Source organism: Dipteris shenzhenensis, chromosome 1 (assembly GCF_047967505.1).
Source record: "Dipteris shenzhenensis isolate YYH24624 ecotype China chromosome 1, Dip_SZ_1.0, whole genome shotgun sequence".
Classification (NCBI taxonomy): domain Eukaryota; kingdom Viridiplantae; phylum Streptophyta; class Polypodiopsida; order Gleicheniales; family Dipteridaceae; genus Dipteris; species Dipteris shenzhenensis.
The window spans coordinates 70515019-70534355 of NC_141596.1; the positions used below are offsets into that span (position 1 = coordinate 70515019).

General features: G+C 42.3%; 1 protein-coding gene across 1 annotated transcript; it reads left to right on the forward strand.

Moving 5' to 3' along the window:
* The first annotated feature begins 4535 nt into the window (after positions 1-4535).
* FAB1 (fatty acid biosynthesis 1) lies at positions 4536-18538 on the forward strand. The gene is made up of 13 exons (XM_087377919.1): positions 4536-5224; positions 5489-5694; positions 5901-6104; positions 6207-6317; positions 6394-6489; positions 6614-6659; positions 7119-7198; positions 7304-7372; positions 7454-7538; positions 7703-7857; positions 7988-8068; positions 18041-18100; positions 18216-18538. Exons 1-13 carry the CDS (start codon positions 4852-4854, stop codon positions 18345-18347), a joined length of 1698 nt encoding a protein of 565 aa, XP_087234045.1. The 5' UTR covers positions 4536-4851; the 3' UTR covers positions 18348-18538.
* The last annotated feature ends 799 nt before the right edge of the window (positions 18539-19337 follow it).

A 19337-nucleotide genomic window follows, 5' to 3' on the forward strand; every position in this document is an offset into this window, starting at 1 on the left:
TTAAAAATAGCATATAGGAAAAGTGTTAAAAACCTAGGAAATGTAGCTTCTTCCACAGAGCTGCAATAGCAGACTTCGGGCTCCAGGTACACACACGGGACCAGCTAGACCACCCAAAGCATCAGATAGACCACTCGGGCTCTAATACCAGTTGAGAGTTCTCTTAATGGAAGTGGATCAGAAGAGGGTGAGAGAGAGGGAGAGCTTGAAGAGAGCCACACAAAAGGGAGATCTTACTATAAGGCAAAAATAAGGGGACTAGTTGCAGATGGATGGGTGGGGAAGAAAAGTGTTAAAACCTAGGAAACATACCTTCTTCCTCACAAGTAGATTTTTAAAAGTAGCATATAGGAAAAGTGTTAAAACCTAGGAAACATAAACAGAGCTGCAATAGCAGACTTTAGGCTCTAGGTACACACATGGGCTCAGCTAGACCACCCACAAGCATCAGATAGACCATCCGAGCTTTGATACCAGTTGAGAGTTCTCTTAATGGAAGCGGGTTGGAAGAAGGTGTGAGAGAGGGAGAGCCTGAAGAGAGCCACACAAAAGAGAGAGCATACTAGAAGGCAAAAATAAAGGGACTAGTTGCAAATGGATGGGTGGGGAAGAAAAGTGTTAAAACCTAGGAAACATACCTTCTTCCTCACAAGTAGATTTTTAAAAATAGCATATAGAAAAAGTGTTAAAACCTAGTAAACATACCTTCTTCCACAGAGCTGCAATAGCAGACTTTGGGCTCTAGGTACACACATGGGCTCAGCTAGACCACCCACAAGCATCAGATAGATCATCTGGGCTCTGATACCAGTTGATAGTTCTCTTAATGGAAGTGGGCCAGAAGAAGGTGAGAGAGAGGGAGAGCTTGAAGAGAGCCACATAAGTTTTGATGGGTGTAGAGCACTTCTATGTCATCCATATATATATATGTGTTGAGTATTGTACATAACCAAGGTGAAGGCACAGTGGCCTTTAACCCCCACAAAGATAATGAGTAAAAGCAAAGGACTTAGAGTGAAGGTTTAATGATAGCAGTACCGGGGGAGGGAAGGAAAGGAAAGGAGGGAAGGGAAGGTGGGGAATCGGGCTAAATTGAGAAAAGTTTGGGATAGAAGAGTTTTTTGCAAGGTGAAAATCAAACGGTTAATGGGAAAGATAGTATTGCTCAAGAGAGCATGAAGTGAGTCAAGAGGCCAAGAGCCATGATGACTGAAATGTACGATGACCAATCGTCCGAGTTGTAGGGAAACATGATCGAGTGCATGGAAGACTCAACAGAACTCTGTTCCATAGTGAAATGAAAACAATTTCGGTGATGGACACAAATGAGAAAACTAGTGTTTAATGAAAAGGTTTCAACATGTAGGTGAAACACTACTAAAAAATTAACAAGAGATGGACAATTTGTAAAAAGTTTGTAGAATGCATAATTGTACAAAAAGTTTAGCTTTGATAAGTCATAGCAAGCATCACTTTTTAATGAAGAGGGGAGTTTGCATACCTACCACCATCCAACAAGAGAAACAAAAAGAACCAGCATTAACCTTAGTTGGGAAGACAAGTGTCATAAACACCCGTCCCTTGTTATTAGGGTCACAATAAAATAAAAGCTTAGCCACAAACTTCTCAAGCTAGATGTAAAATTATGAGTGCAAAGTAGATTGGAGTATCGGTAAGATTGGGAGACGTGAGTCAGGGGCAATGTAGCATTGGAATAGTGGAATAAAAGGTGTGAGATATTGTACACATGTAAAGGGGACAAGTGTGATGTAGTGTGCCAAGCATCGTATAGAAAATAGTAAGAAGGAAAAAGTAAAGTAAGAAGAGAGGAGTAATAATAAATAAGAAAATACGTGGTAGTGGGGTAGCTAAAATAAGGGTGAAATGAAGAAAATTAGTTTAAAAAGTGAGGTGAGGGGTGATATAGTGGAAAAGTGAAGGATATAAGTGTAATTACAAAAGGTAACTGAGGACAGTATGGGATAGAAAGAGGGAAAAATGTAGAGAGAAAGGTTACAATTACGGAGTGTAAAGGAAAAGGGGGTAAGGATAGAAAGTGTGTTTGTGTGTGTGTGGTCTGATGCTGTAGTACTTTTTGCTTTTCTAAGAATCCTATTGAGGCCCAATGATCTCAAAACACAAAAAAGGACAAAACAAAAAGGGGTTGAGCCTTTGTAAAGCTGCCAAAACATCTTAGTTACTCTTTGGCACATTAATCACCAACCGTCAAGTGATTCTTAAAGTAGCTATTAATCATCAACCATCTTAGTTACAATTTGGCACATTATAACCATCTTTATGTGGTCAAGTGATTCTTAAAGTAGCCAGAGTTTAGACTAATTAATTGTTTAGTTTAGTTTGAACATACCACAAGAATGGATATAGCATCACACAAAGTTGTAGAAGCATCCTTTGCATACCATTCAATACTATTGCAATTTTACATAAAGATTTGACAAGTGTACAGAGTGTGGCGTGAATGCCTCTTTGACTATTTCTTACTAAACCAAGTGCCAAGATAGCCAAAAGAGAGAGCATACTAGAAGGTAAAAATAAGGGGACGAGTTGCAGATGGATGTGTGGGGAAGAAAAGTGATAAAACCTAGGAAACATACCTTCTTCCTCACAAGTAGATTTTTAAAAATAGCATATAGGCAATCTCACGTTTTCATTTCCTACAATTAAATGGACGGTTGTTCCCACTTGGAAACAAAAATGCTACAAGCCATCGTGTCCCCTTTTTTGGATAAAGTATGCTTTTGGAATGGAGAGTATGATGAATTAGAACATCCTGACATGCACAATGTTTTGTCCTTTATTAGCATGAGAGTCACTCGGCTTCATGGCAACAACTAATTTCCATGGTATTCCAGACAAACATTCAATTGCATGAGATCCTATCAATGCATGTTGTGAACCCTAAAGAGATATAATTGAGGAATAATGCATGAAGAGACCTAAGTGGAATTGGCATTAGATGAGCTTAAGTATTTGAATTGCTTTGGTATATGTAGTATACAAGGACTAAATAATTTAAATAAACCAACTATGGCTATGCCTTGCAATTACTACACCATGAGGCCTAAATAAGTCTTGTACATACTATCATTTCTCATCATCTCCTATTCCACAAACAAGACTCTAGGATTTTACAATTATTCATCACATGGTGAGCCTGTTGCCTACCTTTTAAAACAAATGTCTCAGAGCATGCAATGCAAATATGGCTACTTCGACTCCAACATCAACATTTATAACAATTTAAATGTGCATGTGGATTTAGTACCTCATCTAGCATGTGAAAAGTGCATATGCCTTACATTGTCATTAAACAAGGGAATATGCAAGCACAAGCCCAAAAGAAGTATGTTGGGAAGGTGTTGAGATAGAAATGGTTAGTTGGGTGGCTGAGTTATGCCATCTAGTTTTGTATAAACTCTCATAGCTTAGAAAGCAAAATGGTCGATCTAATTGGGACACCTTTGAGACTCACAATGGAAATAGACAGGTTCTATGCCATGGATTTGCCCCATTCATGACTTGTTTGGCTAAATGCTGCATAAAAGATGTGCTCCCTCTCTTGTATTATTGTGGAGTTTGCAAATGTGTTCAACATGAGGTAGAAGTTTCATGCTCCTTTATTTCCAAGCAAAATTATTGTTTAGAAAACCTAGTGTATACATGAGAAGGTCATAGTTGGCATTGTTGACCACTTACCAAATGTCTTATAAAAAAGTGGTTCCCTCTCTTTTATTATTGTGGAGTTTGCAAATATGTTCAACATGAAGTAGAAGTTTCATGCTCCTTTATTTCCAAACATGACTATTGTTTAGAGAAGAGAGTGTAATCATGTGAAGCTCATAGTTGCCATTGTTGACCACTTATGTCTCCTTCAGCTTGCATCCCTAATATTCAGCTATGTTAATGATTGCTTTTCTTCTTATTTGTAAATGGCCTCAAAGGGACCACTCGCTAAGTTTTGTTGTTACATCCTATGAAGTGCAACAGGCTAAAGATTTGTCCTTAACCCTTGATTGTTAAGATCTTTCTTAAAATGATAATAAATAGAGGTGGGCGTTAAGAACATATGTGGCTGTTCGGATGGGTAAACATATAAAATTGGAATAAATATCCTTTGGTATAAGAGAACCCATGGAATCAAGGGCGTGAAGATTAAGGCAAATGGAAAAGGAGAGCTGAGTCAAATATGCATATCTTTCATTTGATTTTGGTATGAAGGTCTTGATCCTAAAGTTTTGTGCTAGGAAAACAGAATACACGGAGAATAAACTGTGAGGTGATGTTCTCCATTAAGGCCTTGGCCACATATTTGTATGCGCATGTAGTGAGATATTTGGCACATTGTTTCAAGGGAGGCAGGCGGAAGGTTAAGACAGGTGCGACAGCGAAGAAAGCGGGGTGACCGGGAACGGGCTAGCGCATGGCAATTTACCGGTCATTTGGGGATGATGACGATGATGAGTCATGCTCTTCTCTCTCTCACAGGCGCTCTGCTTGTCTGTGTACAAACACAAGACAAGAGAAGGGCAGTGGCGGCTCTTCTTCTTCTTCTTCCTCCTTAATCCTGCTTCTCTCATTCTCTCTATTTATTCATTCCTCCCTCCCTCCCCTCATGAATTCTACGTGAGCTCTCTGCCTCCTTGCTTATATGCTTCCTTTGCGTGTTTCCCCATTGTCTCCATTTTCTATCCTCCCCTCCTTTCCCACTCTTCCCCCCCCTTCCTTCCCTCCCTCTCTTCAATTCTCCCTCCCTCCCTGCAACTTCTTCGCTTCACCCCCGCCCCTGCACGCTCCACCTCGACCGCATCATTCTGGCCATCGTCTCCGGGCATGGCAATGGCCGTGGTAGCTCCTCTCTACACTTGGTTGGTTGCTGCCTGCGCGTACGGGACAAGCCCGAATGATGATCCCCTGGCGAATCCCAGGCCTTTGGGAAGAAGAGCTAGGCGCAGGTTCGCTCGCTCTCAACGGATGGGAGGTGATTGTGGGACCTCTCTCGTCTGTAGAGATCACTCGGCGTCCCCAGGAAGCCTTGCTGCTCTCTGCGGATCCAGTCTGCAGGGCCTTGGTTCCTGTTTTTCCTTTGAAGCTTGTCCTGAGTATTACAGCTCTAAGCAATCCCCCTTGTTTGGAGAAGGTGTGCTGGGATTTGGATCGAGGCCTATCAGAGCCGTGCGACGGCATCCGAAATCAGCAGGTGCAGGTAATATCTCCGCATTCTCAGATTGACAGCTCTGCATGTTCTTGTCCAGACCATGATGTAATGTTTTGAGAGTGCCAAACTACGTTTCTGAGGTATTCAATGCGTAGTGTTCATAAATTGGCTGAAAAGCCTATCGCAAGTATTCATTGGGCGGATCCTACAGGCAGCTGCAGCTGTCATACCGCACCATCGAACATATAGATTGTCATCTCAGCTATGAAGCTAAATTGCCTAAAGCTCGTGATCTTTCAACGGTGTTTTCAGGCAAAACGTGGGCCATTGCAATTCAACCGGTGAGGGAGTCGTCGGAAAAGAAGAAGGTAGCTACCAAGCCAAGGAGGGTGGTAGTGACAGGCATGGGTGTGGTGTCTTGTCTCGGTCATGATCCGGACGCTTTTTATCACAATCTATTGACCGGGAAAAGCGGCATCACTGAAATAGAGAGCTTCGATTGTAAAGATTTCCCTACTGTAAGTACCCATTAGAACGCCATATCACAAATTCAATGCAAGCCTGAAGCCTCTGATAAGAACTCTCTTTCGACGTTTATTACAATCAGCAGCTCTGCTTATTCTGTAATATTCAGCTTTAGCAAATCAAGTCCTTCCCTCTCCCCTTTGTGGCCCGAGCTTTTTAGTTTTGACTATCCAGCTTTGTGTCTGTGGCTTTGTGGCAGAGAATAGCGGGTGAAATAAAATCTTTCTCAACAGATGGCTGGGTTGCACCAAAGTTTTCAAAGCGCATGGACAAATTTATGCTTTACCTCCTCACTGCAGGGAAAAAGGCTCTAGAGGATGGAGGGATGTCGCCTGAAGTCCTGAAAGAATTGGACAAAGCAAAATGTGGCATACTGATCGGGTCTGCTTTGGGTGGAATGAAGGTGTGCTACACGATCCCTGCATGGTAATGTTTTAGTGACAGCTAAGAGCAACATCTTTTGAGGATTATTTCTCAGATTTCACTGTATATCTATGACAAGCAGGTGTTTAATGATGCCATTGAGGCTTTAAGAGTGTCATATCGAAAGATGAATCCATTTTGTGTTCCATTTGCGACCACAAATATGGGCTCAGCAATGTTGGCCATGGACCTGGTAGGTTACTCGAGGCTGGATTTGTGTCATGAAATTAGAGATTGTAGTTGCTTTATCCATGCCAACACTGTTTCAGGGATGGATGGGGCCAAATTATTCCATATCAACTGCTTGTGCGACCAGCAACTTCTGTATCTTGAGTGCAGCCAACCATATTCTGCGGGGTGAAGCTGTGAGTAGTCAGTCAAGTTCCACAACAAGAAGAGCTTTGGAAAGAGCATGGAATTTGTGTTATCATATATACAACAGCGATGACCTAGATAAATGACAAATCTGATGTGTGATGTCTTGACCAGGATGTTATGCTGTCTGGTGGTTCAGATGCAGCTATTATCCCGATTGGTAATCGTTTCTCCTCCATAAGACCTGGCCTATTCAGTGTTGCTCCTTTCTCTTAGTGCTCTCTTTAGATCCTGAATAGTTAAGAGGAATTGATGGGTGGTGTCTTTTCCCAGCTTACTCTGGGCTGTTGACTCATTTTAACTTGCTTGACAAATGTTCTGGGCAAACTCTAGTGGAAAATGTCTGTATAATTGGTTCAGTGAGGTCTAAAACATAAGGATGAAATCAGCATGTGTGGTTGCGGTGTTTCACTAAGGGCAGTCAACTGTAAAATGTACTTGTTTTCCATATCGATCCTTTATAAACACACTTATTTTTGCAATATACCTTGGTTGGCACGCCTATGTATACATTCAGGAATGTGTACGTTCTTGTGTTTTCATATGCTAGTGCTTTCATTTAACAACTTTGTATGGGCAATTTTCCGGTGTATAAGTTTGAGTGATCTACCTATTGCAGGGCTGGGAGGGTTTGTGGCTTGCAGGGCACTATCTCAAAGGAACGAGTCTCCTGAAAAGGCTTCTAGGCCTTGGGACACGGTGAGTTGCTTTTCTTTGAGGGTGATTGTATCTTCATGCTTTGCCTCGTTTCTGCAAATATTAAATCCACCGATAATTTTATGTGTGCTCTGTTTTGTTGCTCAGGAGCGAGATGGATTTGTTATGGGAGAAGGAGCGGGTGTCCTGCTTCTGGAAGAGTTGGAGCATGCAAAGGTATGCATGGGATTGCTTGTTGCTCTGGTGCTGCTATTCTTTGTTTGCTAGCTGTAAATGCTCGTGATGTTATCATGGCAGAAAAGAGGAGCGACCATTTATGCAGAGTTTCTTGGTGGGAGCTTTACATGTGATGCCTATCACATGACTGAGCCTCACCCTGAAGGCAAGCGACTATTCAACAACCAGAAAATATCTCTGGCATGCTCATCATGCCGTTTTCATTTTGAATGTCTTAGGGTGTATGCCCCATCTCTTGCCTTAATATTGTGAAAGGCAGTGCAGACTTTCTTTGTCAGGGACCAGAATTTTGACTCTCCATTTCTGCAGGCACCGGAGTTTTACTATGCATAGAGAAAGCATTGGCTCAGGCTGGGGTTAGAAAAGAGGATGTCAATTATGTGAATGCTCATGCAACTTCTACTCGTGCTGGTGATCTGCAAGAATATAAAGCTCTGATGCGTGTGTTCGGTCAAAACCCAGAGGTATGCTTTTTGAACACATGACTTGCAGCTATTAAATACGATTATATAGCTAGTTTAGTGTGAGGATCTGTATTGGGCATTCTTTTGCATGTGTTTAGTCATGCGGCGAATGTCATGATTTTCAATACAGCTTAAAGTGAACTCTACGAAGTCTATGATTGGCCATTTGCTAGGAGCATCTGGCGCTGTTGAGGCTGTTGCAACAGTACAGGTATGTGAGTCTAAGCCATGAAAACATTCTCTCACTTGCTGAGTGCAAGAATTGATCGTGGCCACTGCTCAATCTTTAATGATGGGTTTGTTAGACTTATAAATCATGCATGTGTTAAGGGATTGGGTTTCAAACTGTGTTCAAGGTTCTTGATTAATGGATTTTATGATAGTAGCATAAATATTTTTGGGGAATCAATAGCTGCCAAGCATTCTTTTATTTCTATTGTTAGCTATGTTGATACTTCATTTCTTTTGTTTTGTGGCCTGTGGTCTCTCCTCTGCAAGTGATGCCTTTTTGGTGCCTTCTACACGCTGGACCATTATGCCCTAATTATGACCATTCTGACCTAATTACCAGAGCCCCTCATTTTGACACTGGAGTTGCTGTTTGTCTCATTGTCTGCTTCCATCTCTCAGTGAGTTTTATAACGATAAGTTTGGAGATAATCATGGAAGAGATGCCAGATTGGATAAGATGAAGAAGATTGATTCAAGGGGAGGAAAAAGGGGGGGGGGGGGGGGGGCTCATTGTTAGTCCTTGGCCATCTGCCTAACCCTAGGGCAGCCACAAGAGTTGCCAAACTTCCAGAACAGCAACATGGATTTGCAGCAAATTTACAGACCAAGTTGGATCTGTGGACAGACTTATTCAGTCTGTGGCAATGGCCATTCTGTGGATGGCAGTTACAAGCCAGTCTGCGAAATGGCAGTTACAGGAGAGCCTTATTCCTCCCATGTCACCTAGTGCAGTAGCTCTAGTAGAAGCAGCCTGTAGCCCACAGGTCCAGCACTAGTAGCAGCAGTTCCAGTAGCCCCAGCAGCAGCTCCAGCACTTAGTGCAGCAGCCCCTTCAGCCTCAGTAGTCAGCATAAGGCACCAGAAGCAGCCTCTCCTGTAGCCCTCAGTTCTTCTCCAGCAGCCCCTACCGCTTCCATAGCCTCTTAAATCAAAATACCTCAATTGTTGGTTGGGCACTTGCATGTTTTTTGTCCAGCTGTAATAGTGCCAATGGGACTTGATGCTGAGAATTGTCATGGTGGTTCTGGAAGGAAACATATGGAATAGTTCAAGAACAAAGTGGTGATCCTTGAAAGGGTGTGTTCAAAATGCAATGCATTTGAAGTGTTGAAGAGATGGCTGTCTCTCAGATTTGAGGCTTTTGAGTATTTTGACAAAAGTTGCAATATTTTTCCTTTGTTGGCTCAATTTCATTCCAAAATTGGGGCTTTTAAGTGCTTTGACGTCAGATTGCCCATTTGCAGCACTTTTTGCGGCTTTTCCTCAATCTGCCCTTTTTTTGTTGCAATTTGCCCTTTAAAAATCGGGGCTGGCAGATTTGCAGGCACTTTTCCACTCAGTTTGAGGAAGATTGCAGGATATTTTCAGATTTGCATGCTATTTTGTCACATTTGCCTAGATAGCAGTGACATTTGGGTCCTTTAATCTGACATTGGGGGTTTCTTAGTGACATTGGCAAGAAATTGCAGCAGATTTGGTCAATTTGCAAATTTGCAGCTCAATTTTTGCCTTTTTTTACATTTGCCCTCTTGTTGGCCTATTTGTCCTCTTTAAATTTGGGGCTTTTGCCAGATTTGCTGTCAATTGCAGTGACATTTGCTTGGTACAGCTCAATTTGGGATATTATTGCATTTGCCCTTTGATTTGGGCTGGTCATTTGCAAAATAGCTGTTTGCAGGAGGGTCCTTTGATTGGATAGACATTTTCTTGCAGATTATTTTGGCATCTTGAGCAGCCATCTTGGCATTGACACTTGCAGACATTTGATGTACTTGGGCAGCCAGCTCTTTGCATTGTAGCCTTGAGGCTGTGACATTTGCAGGGCACTTTTTTTGTTATTTTTTGGGGATTTTCATTTGCAGTGGCAAACCATGAATCTTTTGGGATGCTTGCTACTGAGGACAAGCTTGATGGCATCAATTATCCCATGTGGTCGTACTTGGTCTGCCACCTATTATTGGTGTCTAGGAACTTTTGGGGAATCGTATATTGATCGGAGATTAGACCTCTCTCTTCTTCAGAAGCACCTGCTGCCACTGCAGCCTGAGCCACTACTGGTTCATCATCTACTACTCACTCCATGCCTGCCGTCGACCCTCCAACACAAGAACAGATTTGTTGGGATCAACAAGATGCACATGCACATGCAGTGATTGCCATGAGTTGCAAGAGAGTTGTTATACGGTCCATGGTGGTTAAGACACTCGTGTCTTATGATAAGACACCACGACACTTAAGGCACGTGTCTTACCTTAAGACACCTTAAGACACTCTTGTTTTTTTTGGTGGGTGGGGTGTAACAACAAACATCGAGTTTGACTTAACCATGGTATCATTGATGGTGACTTCGGATCCAGCAGTGGCAGTGACCTTGCAGATTCAAATTAGGATGAATCTTGAGAGATTTGACTCGAGAGTCAAAAGTTTCCTTTTAATTATATGTATCGAGATGCTTATTTCATTCATGTCACATGTGATTGACAAATTGGTATATAATCTTTTAACTTTTAAGTCTAGAGTACATTGTACAAGTGCATTGTTACTTCTTGCATTGTTGAAGTGTAGCTTATTGTACTTCTAGAATCTAGCAACTAGCTATGCTAGCAAGTTGCACGCTTGTATACTTGTACATATATTAATTAAATATTTATTATTACAATGACGTGTCTTATCTTTAAGACACTTGAGACACTCGTATCTGACGCGTTGTGTCTTAACGTGTCTTACAACCATGGTTATACCTCACATTTGGTCTTGCAAAACAGCCAAGGCTGCATGAGACACTTTGGCCAGTCTTTATCAGATACGCAATGAGGCCAAAGTTGCTTATTTGCGCAGGCAGCTTGACAATGTTAAGATGAATGAAGCAGCATGGGTGCCTATTTGACACAGCTCAAGGACTTCAGAGAGCAGCTCATCAATGTTGATGAGATTGTACTAAACTCACAGGTTGTGTTTACCACACTTGACGGGCCTCCTGACTCGTATCAAGGATTTGCTACAACACTTCGACTAGTGGCCATGGGTAATCCCAACCACTTTGTTTCCCTACTCGTGCAGCAGGAGCAAAGTCGCCAAAACAGGGCTGCTTCCACTAATGCATATCAAGGCTTTGCTATGGATCAGAGGGGCAAAGGAAAAGGGGGGGAAAATCACAATAAGCCTAAACCTACACTTGGTACCTCATCCTCTTCCTCTCCTGCTGATGGGAAGAAGAAGAAACACTGCAAATATTGCAGGAAAGCGGGTCATTACATCTCTGAGTGCCGGAAGCGTATTGCTTCCGAGAAGAAGTAGGGATAGCCAGGACAGCAAGTCTTGTTGTCACAAATACTCCAGCTGCTAATGTCACAAATACAGAGGCAGCCAATGTTGCTCATGATGAATGGCATTTATTGTGGAGTGTCATTATAATCCTACTTTGCATGATTCAGCTTTTGCAACCTCAGATTCTGCCTCACACTAGTACTTTGATAGTGGTGCTTCCAAGCACATCACTTCCTGCAAAAGTCTATTTCACACATTGAGCGGTGTTCCAAAGGGGGCAGTGTCACTTGTGCAAACAATGCAACATATCCCGTGAAAGGGATTGGTCAAGTGCTTGTTACTACAGTGTCGGAAGTTTTATATGTGATTCTGTCTCATTCCACTTGTGGAAGTTTTATATGTTCCAGGTATAAAAAAGAATCTGATTTCTGTCTCAGCCATCTCCACACATGGCTTCAGAGTTCTTTTGGATGGTTATCGCTGTGCCTTATATGATAATCGGTACGACAACTATATTATACTTACGGGAACACTTGACAGGGGCTATATCATCTTGACATATATGCACAAAAGGCTGCTATAGAAGCTAATGCTGTGGCTGAATCTGTAATTTCTGATACACATCTATGGCATGAGAGATTGGGATGTCTCAACTTCAACAAGTTGGTGAAGATGCATTCACATGACATGTTGTAGATCTTCCACCCATGCATGCCCTTTAAAAACATGTATGCGAGGGCTGCTTGTTGGGCAAAATGCATAGGATTCCATTTCCCAAGGACAAGACCCTTGGTGCATCCAGGAAGTTGCATATCGTACATAGTGATGTGTGGACCGATGCGGACAGCATCATTTGGGGGGTACTATTACTTTGTTACTTTTATAGATGACTTCACAGATATATCCCATGAAGCTGAAGTCAGATGTTTTCTCTTGCTTGAAGCATTGGATTGCCTTGGCAGAGAATGAGAGTGGGGAGAAATTGTTGACCTTCCGCACTGACAAGGGGGGTGAGCACTTGTTCCGGGGAATTTTTGATTAGGGCTGCTTGTTGGGCAAAATGCATAGGATTCCATTTCCCAAGGACAAGACCCTTGGTGCATCCAGGAAGTTGCATATCGTACATAGTGATGTGTGGACCGATGCGGACAGCATCATTTGGGGGGTACTATTACTTTGTTACTTTTATAGATGACTTCACAGATATATCCCATGAAGCTGAAGTCAGATGTTTTCTCTTGTTTGAAGCATTGGATTGCCTTGGCAGAGAATGAGAGTGGGGAGAAATTGTTGACCTTCCGCACTAACAAGGGGGGTGAGCACTTGTTCCGGGGAATTTCTGATTTTTTAGCAAGCCCAGGGTATCATGCATCAGCGCACAGGGCCTACACTCTGCAACAAAATGGACTGTACCCTCTCAGTTGAGGCATAAGCTTGATGATAAGGCTGTCAAATGCATCTTCATTGGCTACATCTCTCAAAGCAAAGGTTACAAGTTGTTTCAAGCACAGACAAGGTGATTGTTAGTAGTGATGTGGTTTTTGCTGAGCATGCCCCTTTACCTTGGATGGATTGTAAAACACAACCTTCACTGGAAGCCTCTGATGTGTTTGATTCTATTCCGCCTTTCACAGATACAGATGACACAGTGTAGAGCACCATGCCACATGCTTCTAGCAGCTCCAATCCTCCTCCTGTTGCTGCTGCCCAGCCTGATTTTCCACCGCCAGATGGCCATGCTATCCAGCAAGCAGTTCAAGAGGAGAGGGTTGTCATGAGACAGCAAAAATCAGTCCCTCGTTGGCTTTTGGATACCCTCAGGGACAGCAAGCAAGCTGAGCCCTTGCCTACCTGCACTAGAGGTGCACACAAATAGATGCAAGGCAAATTTTTGGCCGTAGCTTTGATTGCCACCAGTGCCTGGAATGAGGAGTCTCTATGTCACAAAGATGCATTTGAAAGTCATGAATGGATGCAGGCCATGAGAGCTGAACTTAATTCCATTCAAGCAAATGGCACATGGGACCTCTGTGATTTCCTGCAGGCAAGCGTGCCATCAGCACAAAGTGGGTTTACAAATTGAAGCGCAAAGCTGATGGCAGTGTTGATCGCTACAAAGCTCGCCTTGTTGTGAAAGGTTATGCCTAGCAGCATGGTATTGACTTTGAAGAGACATTTACTCCCACTTCACACATCATGACCATTCGCTGTGTCATTGCTCTTGGGTCGCTTTGCAGCCTTTCATCGCGGACTTTAGGGCTGCTGCATAGCCGACAACCTGTGAGTTTTCTTTGCAGAAATTCGAGGTCTTTGAAGGCAGCTCCGAGCTATTCCTGGCCTTCGAGCACACATATACCAGCTGATTTTCAGCTTGGTGACCTGCTACAGCACTTAGGAGTCCCTTGCTGAGCCGCCTTGCATATTTTGGGCCTGCTGCAGCATTTCAAGCAGTCACAATGCCCACAAGTGCTCCCTTTTTGGTTCAGTTCTGCATTTCGGAGCATTTTGATTAGGGTCCGCATTTGGAGCATCACCAGCCACCTAAATCTGCCCTCTTGCATACGTGGACTCTACTATTGCATTTTGGAGTCCTACACCAGCCGCCATACTTGCTGGTTCTTCATTTGATGCCGCGAATTTGTTACCTCAGTTTGCTACTATGGAGCCTTGTACTTGTGGTAAAGACCCATCCGCACAAGTCACAACTTGGGATGAGAAGAATGACAAAGTACTGGCGCTTATGGGTTTGAGGCTGGCTAACAATCTACTTCATCATCTTGACCTCAATAGTTCAGCCAAGAAGACATGGGACAAGCTCCAAAATCTTTTTGCCACATCTATTGGACCTGAGGAGTAAGCTTTATCTGCTATTTTGGATGATCTATCCTTCTTTGAGGTGGTAGATGATGTGTCAATGAGAGGTCCTCTGCCCTGGTTGTCCCCCAAAAATCATTGTAGGGTTTTTGCTTTGGTATGATTGTCTCGGCCACCCAGTTTAGAGTAAGGGGGTGAAACAAGTGATGGTCTACCCTTACTGGTCGCAAGCTGATTGAGAAGTCACTATCTCATGGGAGGTGTTGGATAGTTGGACTTGCTCTTTGCAGAATTGCGGTGGAGGGGGGATCGGTCTACTCCTTACGTGTTGGGTCTCACACTCTTTGCTTTGAAGGGGGGTGTTGGAGAAATCATAGCCAAAGAGTGTGTTGGTGTGTTGTACTAGGAGATCTAGTAGAGGTTTGATGTGTTAGTGCCACGTGTCACCATGGGACTTATCCCATGTGCACTTGGTGCTAATATGCGTGTGTCTAGCCTATAAAGGCTTGTATTTCAGTTGTCTCATTGATGATAATGAATGAATGAAAGCCTTTCATGGTGTCTACATTTGAGTATCATTTCCTCCCTCCCTAGCCTCTCTCTCTCTCTCTCTCTCTCACACACACACACACACACACACACACACACACACACACAAAAAAAAAAACTGGGTTTCCAAGTTAGATTGCGTTTCTAAGGCCTTTCAATACTTAAGTACTTCCTTTAAGGTATGTACAACTCCTTTCTCTTGCCCAATTGTACAACTATGACTTTGTATATTTGTTTTGGAAGTTGAAATGAGTTTTGATACATCCCACACTCTTTGCCCCACATGTATTGTATTTGTATTTGCCTTCAAGTGTATGATGACACGGCTCATAGCCTTTTAAGTGTAGAGAGGTGTTGTTGCTATAGGATGGCCAAAATTGATTCGGTGCATCTAGTTTCTGTATAGGCTACAGTCGTCCTTTGCAAAGAGGACTACATCATGGCATATTGTAGCTATGGGGCATGAGTTGCCCGAGAGCACTTCCCTTTTCCTTTAAAAGGAAGGGGATGATCTAAAAGCCAAAGGAAGCGAGGAATGCACATAGGGGACCATACATAAAAAATAAGATAAAATTTTAGATTTGTCATGTAACTAACACCTTCAACCAACTAAAAGCAGCCAATGTGGCCTTTGGTTACCAAATGAAATATTATTACATCTCCTTAGAACTAGAGTCCTTGAGGATGATGATTTGAAGGGAAGCAAAATGTTTCCCATAGCACTCCCTATAGGGCAGTGCTGATAAAAGAAGAGCATGGCCATCCAGTTTGACCCTTTTGTTGTCTCATCCACTTCTCTAGCTTATCAATTTACATACCAAAGAGAGCTGGGGAGAGGGGACAGACCTCTTTGACCCTATTATAATTGTTGATAACTGCATTCTCAACCACATCTAATCCATTTACCAAAGATCTTGCCACTGCTGCCAAAGCTTCTTTATATATCCATAAAGGGCCCTCTCTTAGTGATAAATGGATACTCAGCTTTGTCCCAAAGCTTTACTCATTGTACGATCCTTGAAGTTCACAAAAGGCAGTACAAGGCATAATGCCCTTAGCAGCTCTTCTTGTGAATGGTGCCCTACAAATGATTCTGAAACTAGCTTGGGATGTGTTCATATCTTGCAGGCTTTTGCCCACTTACAGATTTGCTGTTAACAAACAGTACTATATAGTTGGCCATTGTTTGGCTGATCATGATAATTGTATAGTTTCTTCCATCCTTTTTGTCACTTTCTTTGAAAATTGGAACATTTGTGTTGATCTGCCAAACTCATAGAATCCTATTTTATTGCTTTAGTTGCCAGTAGGCTGATGTTCTCTCGTAGGATTGTCGCTTCTAACTTCAGGATCTCAAGTCTGAGACGGGGTGGACCTGATGCTTGTCCATGTGCAACCTTCTTTTGCCCCTTGTCAATGTCTTCTAAAATGTCAAATTTTTCCAAGGCCTAGGTGGAGACTGTTGTCTGTTCTTCCTTTTCTGCACCTTTTCGTAACATTCTCTAGTGATTGCAACGATATCCTCTTATCTTATTTGTTTTCTTTGAAATATCTTTGCATGCATTTTCTTGAAGAACTTCCTAGTGTCTTTCCTGAGCTCCTTTAGTATTCAATCTGTACATCACATTTTCGTTTTTCTTGCTAATGCCTTGTACTGTTGTACTCCATTTCTCTTGCTGGTTTTTGTTCTTTACAGCATAGTATTCCTTGTTTCTCCCCTCCCCCTGATAGTTTTGAAGCATTGATGGAATGCCTCATAGCAAAAGATCTCTCTCAGCTTTTGGTTCACCTCTATACAACTGGTAGGCTAGTCACATTCTTGATGGGATCTTTCCAGTGCTAGCTTGTACACTCCAGATTTCTTTAGTCTGGTTTCCTCTGTCTTTCCCCTACCATCCGTTGAGAAGATATTGATTCTATTAGATTTTAGGATCTTAGCATTATGATGTGAACTGCATGTGAGTTGGTGATGAGATAGTCCACTACAATGATCCTTTTGAAGCATGCACATGTAAGCCCTTCTTTTATGTGAAGACTTTATACGCTATTGCATAGTTGTAGGCTGAGATAGCTTTAGACATTGATATTAATTCCCGTATGTTTTTTGAGACTTTGCACATCCTTGTGCATCATCATCCTCACTATCCACATCATCCATCCGAAGCTATGGGTGATTGCTTGGATCTTGTCCTTGCATTTGAGTGTCCTGCCAGAATAACGATGCCCTTTTTGGTATACTCTTGATTTATCCTCCTACAGGCAAAAATCGATTTTCAATAGGGGATTGTGGAGGGGCAAGTAGCACTCTGGTAGGTACACTTTCTCATCACATTTTCATGATTTACCTCTTTGAATCCTGAAGCTGCATCACCATTGCTATCTTTGCCTATCCCCATCCCTCCCGGTGTAGCATGCAATTCCTCTGATTCCTCTCCGTGCTATGTAGTCTTTTTTGTTTGCTTTGCATATATTTGCATGTTTGGAGTTTCATATTGCTTCTTCTCATGTCTCAATAGCTAGAAACACGAGTTTCAGGAACCATTTCATCCAGAACAATTGCTTGTCCAATGATACATGTTCCACGTTCCAGAATTTGATCCTAGTGGTCTCAGATTACTATGCCACCTGTGCTTTTTCTTTTTTCTTCTCCAAGATCAATGCTTTCCTATCCCTTATGTAGACAAGCCTTTACCTGCCCGTTTCTGTCAATCTTATCTGTGTCAGGTCTCCATGGAGCCAAATTGCATTGCCTTTTAAGTTCTCATTGTGTTTTAGCACCTGTGTTACCTGAGCATCTCTGCATTTGAGTACTAGGTGACGTGCTTTTCTCCTTGCTTTCCTACTCCAAGATTCTCCACTCCTCACCCAGTGTGGTTTTGTGGTACACATTGTGTTCCTGCAGTGTTCATTTATTATCACATTAATTTCTTTGTTTCTTCCATTATGCCCTCAACCCTGAGGTTTATCGCTCTTTCCTTTGTGCCCACAATCCTGAGTTTAGTGCTTTTTCCTTTCTTTCTTTTGCTTCTCCTTGAGTGAGTGTTGTACCTCTTGGACCTTTCCCCCTATTTCATATGTTCTTATGCGTCTTGTATCCATTTTTTGATAATTATCTGTTACATATTGGTCCCATGGGGGTATCAAGCTATCCTTTCATCTTGATATTTACCTTTTCTTTGGGGGGTGCGCGGGGGGGGGAGAGAGAGAGAGAGAGAGAGAGAGAGAGTGGGGGCACACAGGGCAACAAAAGAAAGAGAGAGATCTTTTGAAGCAAATGAGGGAGTGCAAATGGATTTTTAAAGATATCTGCAATACTTTTCAGGCCATCAGGACAGGGTGGGTCCACCCAACTATCAACATCGAGAACCCTGAGAGAGAGATTGTAAGTTCATAGTCAGATGCCATACCAATGACTTGTATACATATATATCTGAATTCTCATGGCCTTTTGATTCTCTTAAAAGGCACTTAAGGTATCTTTAATTTCAATGTTTCAGGATATGCGCATCATTGTGGGTGAAAAGAAGCAAAGATTGGACATCAAAGTAGCCCTGTCCAATTCTTTTGGTTTCGGAGGTCACAACTCGTCTGTATTGTTTGCTCCATACCATGATTCCAATGAGAATTAGAACATTGAGAGCTTGCTGAAGGCGTTCTGCTGACACATTCTGAATGTTGCAGTTTGGATAGCAAGCTGCAACATGTATTAAAATTTCTCTGACAATGTTTCTGAAATGCCTGTATTGTAACGGTGATGTATAACAAATGAAACATCCATTGCAGGTTCCAAATACTTTTGCGTGAAGCACTTCCACTTTTAGTCTCTTCTATTTTTCTGCCGGTGTGGTTTTGGGTTGTGGATTGATTTTTGTGATGAGTGAAAACTTTCCATATTGGTTAGTATTCAAGGTAATGCAACTCCACGCGAGACCCTGATGTAAAAATGCCTTCTGATAGGAATGGTCTTTAATAAAGACCTTAGAAAGTGATGGAAGGAAACGCCTATTGTTGTGAAGGAAAAACAATGTTCAGTCATGCACTTCAGGGAGAACGAGCCATTGCTTTTGTGATGACAAAGGTCTTCCTTTTGGAAAAATGGATGTTGGTGTTAGTTTAGGCCTTTTCAGGCACAAAGTTGCGTGGCGAATGCAGGCAGTTTGCCAGGTCAATGAGATGTGAGTAGCAACGTTCAGATAAGAGCAACCAACCAAACTACTTCCTGAGCAACTTACGTGCCTCGTCAAACAAGTATTGTACGAACTCCTTGCTTAGAACCAGATGGTGGGGGAGTTTTCTCTTCTCTAAGTCCATGACTTATTTTCACAATGTTTTGACACTCCTATCTTGCATTTTGAATTACATTTGATCTTAAAACTATCATCCGAAGACAATACTTGAGGGCAACTCTGCTTGGTGAAGAGAACATGTCTAGCTTATAGAAACGTGCAATGTTCTAAGTATGCATGCACTCGTTGATTCCATCTTTGACACAATCTAGTTGGAGTGGTGTCTCATTATAAATTTGAGAATGAATTTATGCATGTTTGTGAGATATCAACATTCCAAAGTTGGTTCATTTTGGTCAGGCTATAAAGTTTGGCTCTTAAATGTTTTAGATA

Coding starts and splice junctions, on each gene's coding strand:
- FAB1 (XM_087377919.1), top strand. CDS start 4,852: ATGGCAATGGCCGTGGTAGCTCCTCTCTACACTTGGTTGGTTGCTGCC. Junction 6,318..6,393: donor CAATGTTGGCCATGGACCTG/GTAGGTTACTCG, acceptor ACACTGTTTCAG/GGATGGATGGGGCCAAATTA. Junction 7,858..7,987: donor TGTTCGGTCAAAACCCAGAG/GTATGCTTTTTG, acceptor TTTTCAATACAG/CTTAAAGTGAACTCTACGAA.